The sequence below is a fragment of the Bombina bombina genome, chromosome 4, assembly GCF_027579735.1.
Source record: "Bombina bombina isolate aBomBom1 chromosome 4, aBomBom1.pri, whole genome shotgun sequence".
Taxonomy (NCBI): Eukaryota; Metazoa; Chordata; class Amphibia; order Anura; family Bombinatoridae; genus Bombina; species Bombina bombina.
Genome location: NC_069502.1, coordinates 788,948,397 through 788,968,982, shown reverse-complemented (window position 1 = coordinate 788,968,982; position 20,586 = coordinate 788,948,397). Strand labels below are relative to the sequence as shown.

At 38.4% G+C, this 20,586-nt stretch overlaps 1 protein-coding gene across 1 annotated transcript in view; it reads left to right on the top strand.

Moving 5' to 3' along the window:
- CAPN9 (calpain 9) overlaps nt 1–20,586 on the top strand; it is a 329,028-nt gene that overhangs the window by 213,388 nt on the left and 95,054 nt on the right. Inside the window, exons 14-16 of the mRNA XM_053711177.1 lie at nt 5,664–5,721; nt 10,492–10,556; nt 15,310–15,378. Of these exons, the coding sequence (XP_053567152.1) occupies nt 5,664–5,721; nt 10,492–10,556; nt 15,310–15,378 (192 nt within the window). The remainder of the gene's footprint in view (nt 1–5,663; nt 5,722–10,491; nt 10,557–15,309; nt 15,379–20,586) is intronic.

Sequence of the window (20,586 nt, the reverse complement as noted above, 5' to 3'; positions counted from 1 at the left end):
ACTATAATAAAGTTATTAACCCCTAATCCGCCTCACTAACCCTATCATAAATAGTATTAACCCCTAATCTGCCCTCCCTAACATCGCCGACACCTAACTTCAATTATTAACCCCTAATCTGCCGACCGAATCTCGCCGCTATTCTAATAAATGTATTAACCCCTAAAGCTAAGTCTAACCCTAACACTAACACCCCCCTAAGTTAAATATAATTTTAATCTAACGAAATTAATTAACTCTTATTAAATAAATTATTCCTATTTAAAGCTAAATACTTACCTGTAAAATAAATCCTAATATAGCTACAATATAAATTATAATTATATTAGAGCTATTTTAGGATTTATATTTATTTTACAGGTAACTTTGTATTTATTTTAACCAGGTACAATAGCTATTAAATAGTTAAGAACTATTTAATAGCTAAAATAGTTAAAATAATTACAAATTTACCTGTAAAAGAAATCCTAACCTAAGTTACCAATAAACCTAACACTAGACTATCAATAAATTAATTAAATAAACTACCTACAATTACCTACAATTAACCTAACACTACACTATCAATAAATCAATCAAATACAATTGCTACAAATAAATACAATTAAATAAACTAGCTAAAGTACAAAAAATAAAAAAGAACTAAGTTACAAAAAATAAAAAAATATTTACAAACATAAGAAAAATATTACAACAATTTTAAACTAATTACACCTACTCTAAGCCCCCTAATAAAATAACAAAGCCCCCCAAAATAAAAAAATGCCCTACCCTATTCTAAATTACTAAAGTTCAAAGCTCTTTTACCTTACCAGCCCTGAACAGGGCCCTTTGCGGGGCATGCCCCAAGAAATTCAGCTCTTTTGCCTGTAAAAAAAAAAAAACAATACCCCCCCCCAACATTACAACCCACCACCCACATACCCCTAATCTAACCCAAACCCCCCTTAAATAAACCTAACACTAAGCCCCTGAAGATCATCCTACCTTGTCTTCACCATACCAGGTTCACCGATTGGTCCAGAAGAGCTCCTCCGATGTCCTGATCCAAGCCCAAGCGGGGGGCTGAAGAGGTCCATGATCCGGCTGAAGTCTTCATCCAAGCGGGCCAGAAGAGGTCTTCCATCCGATTGAAGTCTTCATCCAAGCGGCATCCATCCGGAGCGAAGCGGCAGCATCCTGAAGACCTCCACCGCGGAACATCCATCCTGGCCGACGACTGAACGACGAATGACGGTTCCTTTAAATCAGCCAATCGGAATTAAGGTAGGAATATTCTGATTGGCTGTCAATCAGATTGAGCTCGCATTCTATTGGCTGATCGGAACAGCCAATAGAATGCGAGCTCAATCTGATTGGCTGATCGGATCAGCCAATCGGATTGAACTTGATTCTGATTGGCTGATTCCATCAGCCAATCAGAATATTCCTACCTTAATTCCGATTGGCTGATAGAATCCTATCAGCCAATCGGAATTCGAGGGACGCCATCTTGGATGACGTCATTTAAAGGATCCGTCATTCGTCGTTCAGTCGTCGGCCAGGATGGATGTTCCGCGGTGGAGGTCTTCAGGATGCTGCCGCTTCGCTCCGGATGGATGCCGCTTGGATGAAGACTTCAATCGGATGGAAGACCTCTTCTGGCCCGCTTGGATGAAGACTTCAGCCGGATCATGGACCTCTTCAGCCCCCCGCTTGGGCTTGGATCAGGACATCGGAGGAGCTCTTCTGGACCGATCGGTGAACCTGGTATGGTGAAGACAAGGTAGGATGATCTTCAGGGGCTTAGTGTTAGGTTTATTTAAGGGGGGTTTGGGTTAGATTAGGGGTATGTGGGTGGTGGGTTGTAATGTTGGGGGGGGGGTATTGTATGTTTTTTTTTACAGGCAAAAGAGCTGAATTTCTTGGGGCATGCCCCGCAAAGGGCCCTGTTCAGGGCTGGTAAGGTAAAAGAGCTTTGAACTTTAGTAATTTAGAATAGGGTAGGGCATTTTTTTATTTTGGGGGGCTTTGTTATTTTATTAGGGGGCTTAGAGTAGGTGTAATTAGTTTAAAATTGTTGTAATATTTTTCTTATGTTTGTAAATATTTTTTTATTTTTTGTAACTTAGTTCTTTTTTATTTTTTGTACTTTAGCTAGTTTATTTAATTGTATTTATTTGTAGCAATTGTATTTAATTAATTTATTGATAGTGTAGTGTTAGGTTAATTGTAGGTAATTGTAGGTAGTTTATTTAATTAATTTATTGATAGTCTAGTGTTAGGTTTATTTGTAACTTAGGTTAGGATTTCTTTTACAGGTAAATTTGTAATTATTTTAACTATTTTAGCTATTAAATAGTTCTTAACTATTTAATAGCTATTGTACCTGGTTAAAATAAATACAAAGTTACCTGTAAAATAAATATAAATCCTAAAATAGCTCTAATATAATTATAATTTATATTGTAGCTATATTAGGATTTATTTTACAGGTAAGTATTTAGCTTTAAATAGGAATAATTTATATAATAAGAGTTAATTAATTTCGTTAGATTTAAATTATATTTAATTTAGGGGGGTGTTAGTGTTAGGGTTAGACTTAGCTTTAGGGGTTAATACATTTATTAGAATAGCGGCGAGATTCGGTCGGCAGATTAGGGGTTAATAATTGAAGTTAGGTGTCGGCGATGTTAGGGAGGGCAGATTAGGGGTTAATACTATTTATTATAGGGTTAGTGAGGCGGATTAGGGGTTAATAACTTTATTATAGTAGCGCTCAGGTCCGGTCGGCAGATTAGGGGTTAATAAGTGTAGGCAGGTGGAGGCGACGTTGAGGGGGGCAGATTAGGGGTTAATAAATATAATACAGGGGTCGGCGGTGTTAGGGGCAGCAGATTAGGGGTACATAAGGATAACGTAGGTGGCGGTCGGCAGATTAGGGGTTAAAACATTTTTTTCGAGTGTCGGCGATGTGGGGGGACCTCGGTTTAGGGGTACATAGGTAGTTTATGGGTGTTAGTGTACTTTAGAGCACAGTAGTTAAGAGCTTTATAAACCGGCGTTAGCCCAGAAAGCTCTTAACTACTGACTTTTTTCCTGCGGCTGGAGTTTTGTCGTTAGATGTCTAACGCTCAATTCAGAAACGACTCTAAATACCGGAGTTAGAGAAATCCCATTGAAAAGATAGGATACGCAATTGACGTAAGGGGATCTGCGGTATGGAAAAGTCGCGGCTGAAAAGTGAGCGTTAGACCCTATTTTGAGTGACTCCAAATACCGGCGGTAGCCTAAAACCAGCGTTAGGAGCCTCTAACGCTGGTTTTCACGGCTAACGCCAAACTCTAAATCTAGGCCATAGTGAGCAAACAGATTCATCTGTGTCAGACATGTTTAAACAGACTAGCAATGAGACTAGCAAGCTTGGAAAACACTTTAAAATAAATTTACAAGCAAAATAGAAAAAACGCTACTGTGCCTTTAAGAAGCACAAAAAAGTGTTACAGTTGAAATAACAATGAACCAAATCAGTTATAGCAACCAAATTTTCACAGTAAATGTATTAAGTTAGCAGAGCATTGCACCCACTTGCAAATGGATGATTAACCCCTTAATACCCAAAACGGATAATCAATAGAGAAAAAAACGTTTTTTAACACAGTCAAACACACTGTCACAGGTCTGCTGTGACTGATTACCTCCCTTAAAATGACTTTTGAAATCCCCTGAGCACTCTAGAGACGTCCTGGGTCATGCAGGAAGAAGCAGGAAGACTGAGACTGAATTTTTACTGCGCAAAAAAGCGCTAAAATAGGCCCCTCCCACTCATTATGACAACAGTGGGAGCTTCAGTTAACTGTTTCTATGCAGAAAATAAGTCAGCCATGTGGAAAATTTCATGCCCCAATAAGTTTTATCACCAATGTACCTCACAAAAACGATTAAACATGCCAGTAAACGTTTTAAACATCCTTTTTTAAAGAGTATGTATCTCTATTAATAAGCCTGATTCTCTGTATGAGACTTTTAAGGCTTATTACATTACTTCAGTATTAGTAGCATTTTCTAGTCAAATTCCATTCCTTAGAAAATAACTTTACTGCATATACATTAATCAGCCTGATACCAGTCGCTTTCACTGCATTTAAAGCTGTACTTACATTACATCGGTATCAGCAGTATTTTCTTAGTCAATTCCATTCCTTAGAAAAACATTTTACTGCACATACCTTATTTGCAGGAGACCCCGCACGCTATTCCCTTTCTGAAGTTACCCCACTCCTCAGAATGTGCGAGAACAGCCAGTGGATCTTAGTTACTTCTGCTAAGATCATAGAAAACGCAGGCAGATTTTTCTTCCAAATACTGCCTGAGAAAAAAACAGCACACTCCGGTGCCATTTAAAAATAACAAACTTTTGATTGAAGAAATAATTAAGTATAAAACACCACTCTCCTCTCACGACCTCCAGCTATGTTGAGAGTTGCAAGAGATTGACTGGATATGACATGTGAGGGGAGGAGCTATATAGCAGCTCTGCTTTGGGTGATCCTCTTGCAACTTCCTGTTGGGAAGGGAATATATCCCATAAGTAATGGATGACCCGTGGACTGAATACAATTAACAAGAGACAAGAAAAACTTAAAACAACAGCAGAAGAATCAAACTGAAACAGCTGCCCCACCTCCATAGGAGGCAAAGTTTGTAAAACTGAATTGTGGGTGTGGTGAGGGGTGTATTTATAGGCATTTTGAGGTTTGGGAAACTTTGCCTCTCCTGGAAGGATTGTATATCCCATACGTCACTAGCTCATGGACTCTTGCCAATTACATGAAAGAAAGTGAACATTTTTTTTATTTGATTGCATTTGGCGGTGAAATGGTGGCATGAAATATACCAAAATGGGCCTAGATCAATACTTTGGGTTGTCTACAAAAAAAAATATTTACATGTCAAGGGATATTCAGGGATTCCTGACAGATATCAGTGTTCCAACGTAACTATCGCTAACTTTAAAAAAAAAAAAAAATGGTTTGGCAATAGCAAAGTGCTACTTGTACTTATTGCCCTATAACTTGCAAAAAAAGCAAATAACATGTAAACATTGGGTATTTCTAAACTCAGGACAAAAATTAGAAACTATTTAGCATGGGTGTTTTTGGTGGTTGTAGATGTGTAACAGATTTTGGGGGTCAAAGTTGGAAAAGTGTGATTTTTTTCATCAGATTTTATATATTTTTTATAGTAAATTATAAGATATGATGAAAATAATGGTATCTGTAGAAAGTCCATGTAATGGCGAGAGGTATATAATATGTGTGGGTACAGAAAATGAGTAAGAGGAAAATTACAGCTAAACACAAACACCACAGAAATGTAAAAATAGCCCTGGTCCCAAACGGTAAGAAAATTAAAAAGTGTTGTGGTCACTAAGGGGTTAAGGGTGTTTTCTGTGATATACTTAATGTTTATTATAGTCACCTCAAGTTACAAGAAAAATATATAAAAGGCGGTACCTTGGGGTACCCCTTACTAATGCTCAGTATACCACCAGGGGCACATGTTCCACACATTAACAAACTAGACCATTTTTAAATAACTAATGCTTTTTAAATAACAGTCTTCCTAATAACATTTACTTTTGGGAATAATTCTTTTTTTAATGTATGTTTTTTTACTTCCAGGACATGGAGGTGAGTCCAGAAGAATTACAATACATCCTGAATGCAGTTCTAAGAAGAAGTGAGTATGGCAAAGGTTTTTCTATTGATATGGGTAGAAAGTCTATTCTTTTTGTGGAAGTAGTAAGAAAATGTTAATGGGAGGTGCTGTGAAATATGTGGAAAATTGTATATATTTGTAATCATAATTTTCAGAGAATAATTATTAAGTTATTGACAGATTTTCATTGCAAAAATAGTTTTGATAAAGTTTATGCTCAGTGAAACAGAAAATACAGGGGTTTTAGGTACTTGAGAGTTAGAAAACTTATAGGATCAGTAAGTGGTCCTGTGTGCCAGCCTTTTTTTTATATTAGGTTTGTTAACAAAAATAATGTATTGTTGTCGTCATCATCATCAACAACAATTAATGAATAAACAGATCAGATGCTGATCCTGTCAGCCACATACACACATCAGATCTATCTCCTGGACATGCAGTCTCTCTATTAGCTTCTTGCTCTTCTCAGACTCAAAATCAGTAATTTGTTTCAGCCACACATCCACATGATATCAGACCCCTAACCCTACTCTAAGTCCCACATCCGGCCTAGATCAGACCCTGGTCTTGTTGTGCTTCTGTTTGCCCTATACCCACATCACATCACTGATCCTACTGCCCTAGCATCATCCCCATACCCAAAATAGACCTTGGCCCTGCAACCTGTCAACTTAGAGGTCGATTTATCAAGCTGTGGTGGACAGGGGAGCATATACGCGCCCCTGTCTGCCGCAGCTCATCTCTGCTGGGCTACATTTCCCCTGGCGGAATTCAGCATTGCACACAAGCGCTATCTTGAGCTCACGTGCAATCCTGCCTGCGCACAGCCGATCACGTGTGGGCAGGAGCTGTCAATCTCCCCGGTTAGACGAGACCGGAGGGATTGAAATTAGCCCCCTAAGAGGTGACGAAAGGGTAGGGAAGCAGCGGTCTGTTGACCGCTGCTTGTTAAATACGGCGTGCAGTTTCTTTTGTGAAGCCTTTGATAAATTGACCCCTTACAAACCACAAAAAATCCCAGACCCCCCTGACACTGCAGCCCTACAAACAAATCAGACTTTTAGATCAGAGTCTGGTCCTGCTGCCTCTCTGAGTTCCATACACACATCAGACCTCATAACATGTGCATATGTTTTGCCTATTTTGCAGGTTCCTGCATTCTTATACTGTTTTAAGACATTGCAGACTATACGATATGGTTTTATTAACTCTCTGGCAGCTCAGTGAAGACTTTTTTAGTACCTTTCTGTAGTAGACCCTGCAGCCCATTACCCACATCTGACCTCACAGGAGTCCCTAACCCTACAGCTTTTCTGTCAGCCACATTCCCACATATTAGACCCCAGGCTCAGCCACCTACCTAAGTCAGAAAGAGTTATGGTCTCATCTGAGGTCTGTTTCACAAACCCTTTTCATAATCTTTTCTGTAGGTAGTGGCTCCCTCCAAAACATTTTCAGAGCGCTAGAAATTTGCATGCTCATTAGCTCCTATGAGTCTTTGTGTTTTTCTCTTTGGTATTTTTTGTTGTAGAGTAAACTTGAAATTTGATAATAGGAGTAAATTGGAAAGTTTTTAAAACTGCACACTTTAAACCATGACAATTAAATTCTGTCTTTACTGTCCCTATAACATAATCCCCAATACTGACCTCATTGTCAAAATTCAAGGAACAGTCACAATTTTACTTTCATGATTCAGATAGGATATGCAATTTTAAACAACTTTCTAATTTATTTTTATTTTCAAATTTGCTTTGTTCCCTTGGCATTCTTTGTTGAAGGCTAAACCTAGGTAGGTTCATAGGCTAATTTCTAAGCCATTGAAGGCTGCTTTTGAAGTTTTGACAGTTTTTCACAGCTAGACAGCACTAGTTTATGTATGCCACATAGTTAAAAGTGTGCTCATTCATGTGGAGTTATTTATGAGTCAGCACTGATTGGCTAAAATGCAAGTCTGTCAAAAGAACTGAAATAAGGGGGCAGTCTGCAGAGGCTTAGATACAAGGTAATCACAGAAGTAAAACGTGTTTTAATATAACCATGTTGCAAAACTGGGGAATGGTTAATAAAGGGATTATCTTTCTGAACAATAAAAATTCTGGAGTAGACTGTCCCTTTAAGACACATATAATACTTACACATCCTGTGCTTTTGATATTTGCATCAATGATACATACATTTCCTAATAAACATTGTAAAATATTAATTATAGTTTTTTGTTTTGATCCTCCCCCCCCTATTTTTAAGTAGAATTCACATTGAGCCTATATGCCAACCAACATCCCTTTAAGGCTTAGGCCCTGGTGATCAAAAGTGCTGTGAAGTGGCGATATATTCAAAATGGATCTGAGTGCTGTCATTATGGTTTAAAGGCAGCATCCCCGAGAGGCGTTTTACTATACATCGCAAAGGGTAGAGATTCTGGCAAAATATTCCAAGCAGCATCGACACCAACATTGGCGATGTAAAGTAAAGGATCCCTTTTAAATAAATAACACCAAGCCTAATAAATATATCTATGTACACCCAAACCGACATAACCCACCAACGCAAACTAACCCTACACTACTTAACCCTTAAACGGCCAACAGCCCAACACAATAAACTTCCTAACCTATTAACCCCCAAATTGCCAATAGCCCACCGCAATATGCCCCTACACTACTTAACCTCTAAATTGCCAATAGCCCACCGCAATAAACTCTCCATAACCTATTAAACTCTAAACATCCACAGCCCCAATGCAAGAAACCCGCAAACTATTAACCCCTAACCCACCGATATCCCACTGCAATAAACCCTACACTACTTAACTTCTAAATCGCCACAGCCCACTAATGCAAACTATCCCTACACTTCTTAACACTACTTTTAACACTAACATTACAAAAAAGAAACGTTACCAAAAAAAAACTCTATCAAAAATAAAAACAAACTAAAGCCCACCCAAAAATAAAAAAACCCCTATACTAACACTAAAACCTACTCTAACAATCACCCTGAAAAGGGCATTTTGTAGGGCAGTGGCTTAAAGGGCCATGATACCCAAATGTTGAAACACTTGAAAGTGATGCGACATAGCTGTAAAAAGCTGACTAGAAAATACCTGAACATCTCTATGTAAAAAATAAAGAAATGTCCTAAGTATTCAAACCCCATTGTAAAGGGATTGAAGCAGCAAATCAGTATGCCTGTCCCGGGACAGGCAAGGGAGTGAGCCTCGTGCACACTCATGTTATTTCCCTATTCAGTTTAAGGATGTTTACTATGAAAGCTCATGAGAGTTAAGTCAAATTTCATGAGATCACAATAAAAGAGTTCATGACCTCAGCACTGCTGATGCTGATTGGTTGCAGTTCATTTCTTCCTTTTTTTGTTTTTTATCTGCAGCTAGGCAGTAACTGAAAGATAACTTTTTAAACAGCACTTACTCTGGTAAGCTAAAGTAAAATATCTTCCTTTTATACATAGAGATTCTCAGGTGATATTTTCCTGTCAACTTTTTACAGCTATACTGCATCACTTTCAAGTGATTTAGCATATGAGTATTATGTCCCTTAAAAGTTATTTAGTTTTTTTACTTGGGGGGAAAAACTATTCTAAAACCAAAGTAACCGCCCAATTGTCTTTGATTTGTTAGCATCATAGGTGCTTGATCACTAGCACACTGTATGATCATAGTTTCAGTTGCGGATAGACACTGCCAGAGAGATAGATGATAGGGTTGTGCTTACACATAGACAATATCCTTGCCAAGGACTGCAGTTAATCAGTAGCAGCAGATTATCATGTATGACTATGCTGTTCTGTTTGCTCAATTTATATGGTAAATCTGTACAATCTCACCCTGTTCCGATCACTTTTTATACTCAGCTAAAGAAAAGCAAACACCTTCTGCCCTTGTGTACCTTTTTTCTCCACAAAGCCTGTTCTTCTGGTTTAAACTGCCTAGTTTACAGGGTGGATAACCCCTTGACTGCCCTTAAGTGAATGGATAACCCCTTTGGCAGCTCTCTTTCGAAAGGCTAATAGAGTAAATGGCAGAGGAAAAAGGCTGTTCCCTTATCCAGCAGCAATAATGTATATGTCATTCTAATCTGCGCCAACAGAGCACTCAGTGTACATGAGTTGTTTTAAATCTATACAAACACTATACAATGAATCTAAAGGCGTTTATCTAAATATGTTGGTAAAGTAAATACATGAGTATCAGGATCAGTGTGGCCACTGTCTATCCTTGTGTCAGGCTGTGTGCGGGGATTTTAAAAATGATATACAAATATGTAAATAATATGTAACACAATTTTTTATAGTATAAGTCAATTAAACTTTCATGAGTCATCTAGATTGTGCAATTTTAAACAACTTTACAATTTATATCTGTTATCTAAGTTGCTTTTGAACTCTCAGTATCCTTTGTTGAAAAGAATACCTATGTACACCCCCCTTCTTAGATTCTTGCACCTGGGCCCTGTAGTTTCTAGTTACGCCTCTGTTTGTGTAAATAATTATATGTTGGTTTAACAGGAAATAATATCTGTCATGGAAGAGTTCTGAAATTACTTTAACATGTATAACGTATATATATATATATATATATATATATATATATATATATATGTGTGTGTGTGTGTGTGCGCAATTTTCTTTATAACACAGATATTTCTGCATATCATCATAATTCAGTGTACAGAAAATGTTTTTTGCTATCCAAAGCACTCCAACTTTAATTTGTGTTCTTCTGACAGAATCTTGGACTAATTGTATATATATATTTTTTTCTTTCTTTAGCAAAGAATATCAAGTTCAAGGAAATAAGTCTTCTGTCCTGCTCAAACATAATTTCACTCATGGACGTATCCTTTAATTATGTATTATAGTTTAATTATAGCCTTATAATTTAAAAATACTATTTTGTTTTGATGCTAAATAAATGCAATGAAATCTACTATTGTAGCTCTGAAAGTTATTAACTCTATACTGTATATTAGGTAAACAAAACTGATATTATACTTTGTTTATGACAAACAAGATACAGTTACATGATGAGACATGTTGGGAGGAAACAAACAAGTAACAAAAAATTGGAAAGAAAAATATGGAAAATTTGTGAAAATAAATTTCCGTATTAGGCCTAGTTTCCATTGATGTGGTACATTTTGGAAACTGGTGATAAAAAACATTTATCTCCATTAAAGTCTATGGAGAATTTTTATTTTACCAACTCAATTTAAACTAGGCCTTTGGTGGGAACATTTCCAAACAGCATATATGCCCTGTATTTGCTTGACAAAAAATTATGACCAGGAAGTAAAGGAAAATTCACATTTTGTGAAACACAACTATAAACATACCAAACAATCGGATAGATTATGAGTTTTGCGGTATGAGTGAAAAAGCAGCGCTCTTTTTCACTACCGCTGGTATTACGAGTCTTGCAGGTTTAGCTGCACCGCACACTTTTTTGGCCGTAACACAGCGTAACTAACGCAGCTTTCAAAAAGTCCTTTTTCAATGGGACTTCCATAGCGCCGGTATTACGAGTCTGCCTGGGAGGCCAAAAAGTGAGCGGTACAGCCCATAACTACAAGATCCATAACGTAAACTGAAAGTCAGTAGTTATGGGTTTTACGCTACAGAGCTGTAGCATAAAACTCATAACTAAAGTGCTAAAAAGTACACTAACACCCATAAACTACCTATTAACCCCTAAACCGAGAGCCTTCCGCATCGGAAACACTATGATAAAAATATTAACCCCTAATCTGCCGCTCCGGACATCGCCGCCACTATAATAAACATATTAACCCCTAAACCACCGCACCCCCGCATCGCAAACACTAGTTAAATATAATTAACCCCTAATCTGCTGTCCCTAAAATATCCACAACCTACATTACAGTTATTAACCCCTAATCTGCCGCCCCCAATGTCGCTGCCACCTACCTACACTTATTAACCCCTAATCTGCTGCCCCCAATGTCACCGCCACTATACTAAAGTTATTATCCCCTAATCTGCCGCCCCCAACTTCGTCGCCCCTATAATAAAGTTATTAACCACTATAACCTAACACTAACACCCACTAACTTTAATATAATTAAAATAAATCTAATTAAAAATTCCTATCATTAACTAAATAATTCCTATTTAAAACTAAATACTTACCTATAAAATAAACCTTAAGTTAGCTACAATATAACATAGTTACATTGTAGCTATCTTAGGTTTTATTTTTATTTCACAGGCAAGTTTGTATTTATTTTAACTAGGTAGAATAGTTACTAAATAGTTATTAACTATTTACTAACTACCTAGCTAAAATAAATACAAATTTACCTGTAAAATAAAACCTAACCTTACACTACAATTAAATAAATGACATTAATTAAATACAATTAACTAAATTACAAAAAAAAACAACACTAAATTACACAAAATAAAAAATAAATTATCAGATATGTAAACTAATTACACCTATTCTAATAGCCCTATCAAAATAAAAAAGCCCCCCCCCCCCCCAATAAAAAAAACCCTAGCCTAAACTAAACTACCAATAGCCCTTAAAAGGGCCTTTTGCGGGGCATTGCCCCAAAGAAATCAGCTCTTTTACCTGTAAAGAAAAATACAAACAACCCCACAACAGTAAAACCCACCACCCACACAACCAACCTCCCAAATAAAAACCTAACTAAAAAACCTAAGCTCCCCATTGCCCTGAAAAGGGTATTTGTATGGGCATTGCCCTTAAAAGGGCATTTAGCTCATTTTCTGCCCAAACCCTAATCTAAAACTAAAACCCACCCAATAAACCCTTAAAAAAACCTAACACTGACCCCCGAAGATCCACTTACAGTTTTTGAAGACCCGACATCCATCCTCAACAAAGCCGGGAGAAGTCTTCATCCAAGCGGCAAGAAGTCCTCAACGAAGCCGGGAGAAGTCTTCATCCAAGTGGCCGAAGTCTTCATCCAAGCCGGCAGAAGTGTTCAACCAGACGGCATCTTCTATTTTCATCCATCCAGCGCGGAGCGGCTCCATCTTCAAGACATCCGGCACGAGCATCCTCTTCAATCGGCGTCTTCTTGCAGAATGAAGGTACCTTTAAATGACGTCTATTGAATGAATTCTATCAGCCAATCAGAATTAAAGGTGAAAATATCCTATTGGCTGATGCAATCAGCCAATAGGATTGAGCTCACATTCTTTTGGCTGTTCCAATCAGCCAATAGAATACAAGCTCAATCCTATTGACTGATTGCATCAGCCAATAGGATTTTTTGACCTTTAATTCTGATTGGCTGATAGAATTCTATCAGCCAATCAGAATTCAAGGGATACCATCTTGGATGACATCATTTAAAGGAACCTTCATTCTGCAAGAAGACGTCGATTGAAGAGAATACTCTGCGCCGGATGTCTTGAAGATGGAGCCGCTCCGCGCCGGATGGATGAAGATAGAAGATGCCGTCGGCGTCTGGATGAAGACTTCTGCCGGCTTGGATGAAGACTTTGGCCATTTGGATGAAGACTTCTGCCGGCTTCGATGAGGACTTCTGCCGCTTTGTTGAGGATGGATGTTGGGTTTTTTTAAGGGTTTATTGGGTGGGTTTATTTTTAGCCTAGGGTTTGGGCAGAAAATGAGCTAAATGCCCTTTTAAATGCCCTTTTTCAGGGAAATGGTGAGCTTAGGTTTTTTAGTTAGGATTTTATTTGGGGGGGGTTGGTTGTGTGGGTGGTGAGTTTTACTGTTGGGGGGTTGTTTGTATTTTTTTTTTACAGGTAAAAGAGCTGATTTCTTTGGGGCAATGACCCTGCAAAAGCCCCTTTTAAGGGCTATTGGTAGTTTAGTTTAGGCTAGGTTTTTTTTTATTTGGGGGGGGGGGGTATTTTGATAGGGCTATTAGATTAGGTGTAATTAGTTTAAATATCTGATCATTTATTTTTTATTTTGTGTAATTTAGTGTTTGTTTGTTTTTTGTAATTTAGTTAATTGTATTTATTTTATGTAATTTATTTAAAGGGACATAATGCTCATATGCTAAATCACTTGAAACTGATGCAGTATAACTGTAAAAAGCTGATAGGAAAATATCACCTGAGCATCTCTATGTAAAAACGGAAGATATTTTACCTCACAATCTCCTCAGCTCAGCAGAGTAAGTTCTGTGTAAAAAGTTATACTCAGCTGCTCCCAGCTGCAGGTAAAAAAATAAAAAAAAAATGAAGAAATGAACTGCAGCCAATCAGCATCAGCAGTGCTGAGGTCATGAACTCTTTTACTGTGATCTCATGAGATTTGACTTAACTCTCATGAGATTTTATAGTAAGCTTCCTTTAACCTGAATAGGGAAATAAGATGAGAGTGCACGAGGCTCATCCTTTCAGCTGTCCCAGGACAGACATACTAATATGCTGCTTAGAAATCCTTTACAATGGGATGTGGCTACTGAGGAACTTTTGAGGTAAAATATCTTTCTTTTTTACATAGAGATGTTCAGGTGATATTTTCTAGTCAGCTTTTTACAGCTATACTGCATCACTTTCAAGTGTTTAAACATTTGGGTATTGGCCCTTTAATTGTAATGAAAGGTTAGGTGTTAGTGTAACTCAGGTTAGGTTTTATTTTACAGGTAAATTTGTATTTATTTTAGCTAGGTAGTTAGTAAATAGTTAATAACTATTTAGTAACTATTCTACCTAGTTAAAATAAATACAAACTTGACTGTGAAATAAAAATAAAACCTAAGATAGCTACAATGTAACTACTAGTTATATTGTAGCTAGTTTAGGGTTTATTTTACAGGTAAGTATTTAGTTTTAAATAGGAATTATTTAGTTATTAATAGTAAGTTTTATTTAGATTTATTTTAATTACATTAAAGTTAGGGGGTGTTAGGGTTAGGGGTTAATAACTTTAGTATAGTGGCGGCGACATTGGCTGCGGCAGATTAGGGGTTAATAAGTGTAGGTAGGTGGCGGCGACATTGGGACGGCAGATTAGGGGTTAATAAGTGTAGGTAGGTGGCGGTGACATTGGGGGCAGCAGATTAGGGGTTAATAAGTGTAGGTAGGTGGTGGCGACATTGGGGGCGGAAGATTAGGGGTTAATAAATGTAATGTAGGTGTCGGGGATGTCGGGGGCAGCAGATTAGGGGTGTTTAGACTTGGGGTTTATGTTAGGGTGTTAGGTTTAAATATAAATTTAGTTTCCCAATAGGAATCAATGGGGCTGCGTTACGGAGCTTTACGCTGCTTTATTGCTGGTGTTAGGCTTTTTTTTTTGCCGGCTCTCCCCATTGATGTCTATGGGGAAATCGTGCACGAGCACGTAAAACCAGCTCACCGCAGTGCTGATATTGGAGTGCAGTATGGAGCTCATTTTTGCTTTACGCTGCAATATTGCCTGCTAACGCCGGGTTTATGAAGACCTGTAATACCAGCGCTGTAGGTAAGTGAGCAGTGACAATAACTTGCAAGTTAGCACCGCGCAGCTCATAACGCAAAACTGGTCATCTAGCCGAATTATAATTAGTCATTATTATTTCATTAAATTTACTAATTTCTTTATTTTTTCTAAGTATTTAACCTTAACTCATGCTTTAACAGTCTAGCGGAAATGGAAAGCTCGAATTTGACGAGTTTAAGGTTTTCTGGGACAAGTTAAAAAATTGGATTGTAAGATAACACAGTGAATTGTTTTATATTTTAAATAATTTGTTGTAACTATTTGTTGTGGTCTCTACCTGGATATAATAAAATTGTAAAGGTAGGAATAATCATTCCAAATTTTTTATAATTACTGTGGAATGACATTAAAGGAACCTCAAATTTAATATTTAATCTACATGTAAAAATATTTACCTAAAAATATAAATGAGGGATACATGATTTATTTTGCTTAAGATGTATTAACGCTGAATGCTGTGCTTGTTTCAGTTGCTCCGGAGAGTCAGAAATCCATCTATCCAATTTAAATGGACATAAACACTTTGAGATTGGTATAAAAATGATAAATTTCATGTATAATTAAAAAAAAAAAAAAAGCACACAAAACTTACAGTATATTTGTATTATTTATTTTGCCCCGCACTTTTACTATAACAAAAAATAATCGGCTTGAAGTATTATGCAGTCAATGCTGCCATGGAGCCCATGCGGAGCAGGCTAGCTCATGCGATTCTAATGGATCCTCTTTTTTCCCCTGAAACGACAAAAAACAGAAGGGGTGCTTCCTAATCCAGATCAATGGATGACCAAATGGTGACACATAGACTCTAGTACTATTAGTACTCACAAACATAGCAGCATTCGTCATGCTATTGGGCACAGGCTGAAGATTTAATAGCGCTCCAGCTCACTGATGGGATTCTCATCCAGGCTGACCAATTAGGACACAATGTGTTTCCACACAGTCTTAAATTAAGACCTTCAAACTAGGTAGAGAAAGAGAACACACAACGCACACTTCCTCGTGCAGATCAATGGAGCACCATTTATACAAAGACGGTTGGTGAAAGTTTAATACTCACAAGCCTGCAGCACTCTGTTGTGCTGATAGATGCAGACTGGAGTCTCACAGCGCTCCAACTCGCTGTTACGGCTTAGATCTGGATCTCAATCCAGAAATGACCCAATGGAGCCTCAGAGTGGGAATGAATTAAGAGGAATAATACTTGGTGTTCTCGCACAAAGTATCAGGTGGACAAACAGGATAGGATACGAAGTGGTAATAAAAATATACAATTTAATAGAAAAACTTAGAAAATATTATGGCACTCATAAGTGCCTAGTTTATAATTGCTATGCGTTTCTCGGTCCACAGACCGTTTCATCAGGCATGCGAATGCTGCAATGGAGCCCTTGCGGAGCAGGCTAGCTCATGCGATTCTGCTTTCCGCAAAGTAAGAAGCAGCCAATCGCTGCTTCTTACCATGTCCAACCTCTAAGTTGGCAGATAGAAATAACCCCGAGCATGTTCGTTCAGAGGGATTGACAGGCCCTTTTCTTTTCATAAGGCAGGGAGAGTCCACAACTTCATTCCTTACTGCTGGGAAAAACAACACCTGGCCACCAGGAGGAGGCAAAGACACCCCAGCCAAAAGCTTAAATATCCCTACCACTTTCCCCATCACCCCCAGTCATTCTTTGCCTTTCGCCACTAGAGGAGGATGGCAGAGAAGTGTCAGAAGATTCAGATAGTCCTTAAATAGGTATGTTCCCTTCAAGAAATTCCTAGAGTTTTTAAGTAATCATATAAACCTCTCAGTGAGAGTATAAACGTTAGAGTCTGGAGATGCAGGGAAAGTTTTTCTGTGAAGCGATCCAGACTGTCTATCTAACAGCTCCCGGGCAATCAGTGTTAACAAGTTACACTGCTTGCCTTTTTACACTCAGGTCCCTGTCAGAACACTGCGGCAAGGCTGTCACACTTGAGACGCTGTATCTGTTCTACAGCATAGATCCTTGAGGATAAGTCTGCTTAATTTTACTATTTAGCAGGGACTCCTATTATTAGGGTCACAGTGTGACTCCTCATAAACTCAATATGATCAAGGGTTAATATCTCTTTTAATTCAGAGATTAATTTGGAACAGTTTGGGATATATATATATATATATATATATATATATATATATATATATATATATATGTACTGCTTTGTTCTCTAAGGAACACATTGTCAAGGTTTGGGCTCATATAGACTGCGTACCTTTTGGCAATGAAACAGACATGTTTCACTTTCGTTTTTGTGAGTTGTGCAGCTTCTAACAGTTTTGTGCACTTTTTCTTATAGCAGGGGAGGTCCCTTCTTGCGTCCCATGTAATTGGGTGCGGCTCATTACGTTTTCCTTGCGATCCTACGGAGAGCGTTCCATAACTGTCTGGGTCTAGGAGATGGTGAGTGCCCCAGCCATTGGGGTTATAAAGGTGCCTCTTTTTATTATTATAATTAGTCCTAGAGGAATTGTTGTTTACTTACTTTCCTTACTGTGGGATTGCATCTCCAGCAATGGAGGACTCTGATAATATTTTAAAAGGTTCTGCACCTTCTATTATAATTAATAATACCAGTTTATACTGTGAGGAGGCGGTATTTTCTCCACCTGCTCAATTCTGTTCCAATTGCCTGGGTACCGTTCTAATGTCTAAGAAGGGAGCTAAATCTGCTAACCCCCCTAGCATAATTAGTCCCTCTGAGCCGTCAACCTCTCACGATTCTGTGGCCCGGGAGATGTCTACCCTATCCCCTCAAACCACTTCACATGCCGTTCTCTGCGGCACGCCTAATACTCCGGCTGGAGGGGGCCTTTTCCCTGCAAACGTTACCATGCAGTTACAATCTGCTGTGTCTATGGCCCTGAGTGCCTTACCTATCTCTGGGAAACGTAAGAGAAAGGTTAAACATAGTTCTACTGAATTAGATTCAGCTAATTTCCAATCAAATTTAGCCAGTATGTCTCAATTGTCTGAGGATGAGTTACCCTCTGTAGAGTCAGAGGGTGAGCTCTCAGAGTTGGAGATTTCATGTATTAAACCCCCTCCTTCTGAGGAGCCCTCCTTTAGATTTAAGATTGAGCATCTGCGTTTTTTGTTAAAGGAGGTTTTGTCTACATTAGAGGTTCCAGAAGCAACACTACCAGAGGAACCCAAGATTCCTAAGGTAGACAGGGTTTATGAGGACAGAAAGGTTCCACAAACTTTTCCTGTCCCAGTTCACATGGCTAATATTATCAGTAGTGAATGGGAAAGAGTGGGAACTCCTTTTTCCATTTAGTCAACTTTTGAAAAGTTATTACGGTCCCTGATTCTCAGCTGGAATTGTGGGGATCCATCCCCTAGGTGGATGGTGCCATTTCGACACTAGCTAAGCATACCACTATCCCTCTGGAAGATAGTTATTCCTTTAGGGAACCCATGGACAAGAAGTTGGAAAGTTTCCTGAGAAGAATGTTCCAACACACAGGATTTTAATTTCAACCAGCGGCGGCAGTTACCGCTGTGGCCGGGGCAGGCCACCTACTGGTGTGACTCTCTGTCAGAACTTATCGAGGTGGAATCTCCCCTCAAGGAGATTCAGGAGAGGATTAAGGCTTTAAGAATAGCTAACACCTTTATCTGTGTTGTGAATATGCAGAATATACATATGAACGCAAAGGCTTCAGGTTTTGTGGTCCTAGCTCGCAGAGCTCTCTAGTTGAAATCTTGGTCTGCGGATATGGTTTCTAAATCCAGACTCCTTTCCAGACTCCTTCCTTCCGCAAGATAAGAACAGACCTAAGGGACAGCAGTCCTATAATTTTCATTCCTTTCATTCGGGCAAGTCCGAGAGAACTCAATCGTCCTCAAAGCCTGAGCAACCCAAGAGCACCTGGAAACCTGCTCAGTCCTAGACTAAGTCCAAGCAGACTAAGAAGCCTGCAGATAACAAATCTGCATGAAGGGGCGGCCCCCGATGCAGGATCGGATCGAGTAGGGGCGGACTGTCATTTTTCTTAGATGCTTGGTTTGGGTACTGGAGGTTGCATCTCAAGGGTACAGGATAGAATAGGATTCAAATCTCATCCGCCCAGGGGCAGATTCCTCCTCTCCAGACTGTCTACAAGACCAGAGAAGAAGACAGCTTTTTTAGATTGTGTAAGGAATATATCCTCCTTAAGAGTAATAGTCCTGGTACCTGCATCAGGTATTTTCTTTACAGGTAAAAGAGCTGATTACTTTGGGGCAATGCCCCACAAAAAGCCCTTTTAAGGGCTAGTAAAAGAGCTGATTACTTTGTAATTTAGAATAGGGTAGGGCATTTTATTATTTTTGGGGGGGCTTTTTTATTTTATTAGGGGGCTTAGATTAGGTGTAATTAGTTTAAACTTCTTGTAATTTTTTTTAATTTTTTGTAATTTAGTGGGGGGGGGTTTGTATTATAGATTAGTTTATTTAATTGTATTTTAATTTAGCTAATTGTAGCTAATTTATTTAATTACTTTATTGATAGTGTAGTGTTAGGTGTATTTGTAACTTAGGTTAGGATTTATTTTACAGGTTTGTAATTATTTTAACTAGGTAGCTATTAAATAGTTATTAACTATTTAATAGCTATTGTACCTAGTTAAAATAAATACAAAGTTGCCTGTAAAATAAATATAAATCCTAAAATAGCTACAATGTAACTATTAGTTATATTGTAGCTATATTAGGGTTTATTTTATAGGTAAGTATTTAGTTTTAAATAGGAATAATTTATTTAATTATAGTAAATTTATTTAGATTAATTTAAATTATATTTAAGTTAGGGGGGTGTTAGGGTTAGGGTTAGACTTAGGTTTAGGGGTTAATAACTTTATTATAGTAGCGGCGACGTTGGGGGCTGCAGATTAGGGGTTAATAATTGTAGGTAGGTGGCGGCGATGTTAGGGAGGGCAGATTAGGGGTTAATACAATGTATTATAGTGTTTGCGAGGCGGGAGTGCGGCGGTTTAGGGGTTAATACATTTATTATAGTGGTGGCAAGGTCCGGTCAGCAGATCAGGGGTTAATAAGTGTAGGTAGGTGGCGGCGACGTTGAGGGGGCAGATTAGGGGTTAATAAATATAATATAGGTGTCGGCGATGTTGGGGTCAGCAGATAATGTAGGTTGCGGCGGTGTACGGAGCAGCAGATTAGGGGTTAATAATATAATGTAGGTGTCAGCGATAGCGGGGGCGGCAGATTAGGGGTTAATAAGTGTAAGGTTAGGGGTGTTTAGACTCGGGGTTCATGTTAGGGTGTTAGGTGTAGACTTAGAAAGTGTTTCCCCATAGGAAACAATGGGGCTGTGTTAGGAGCTGAACGCTGCTTTTTTGCAGGTGTTAGGTTTTTTTCAGCCAGCTCAGCCCCATTGTTTCCTAT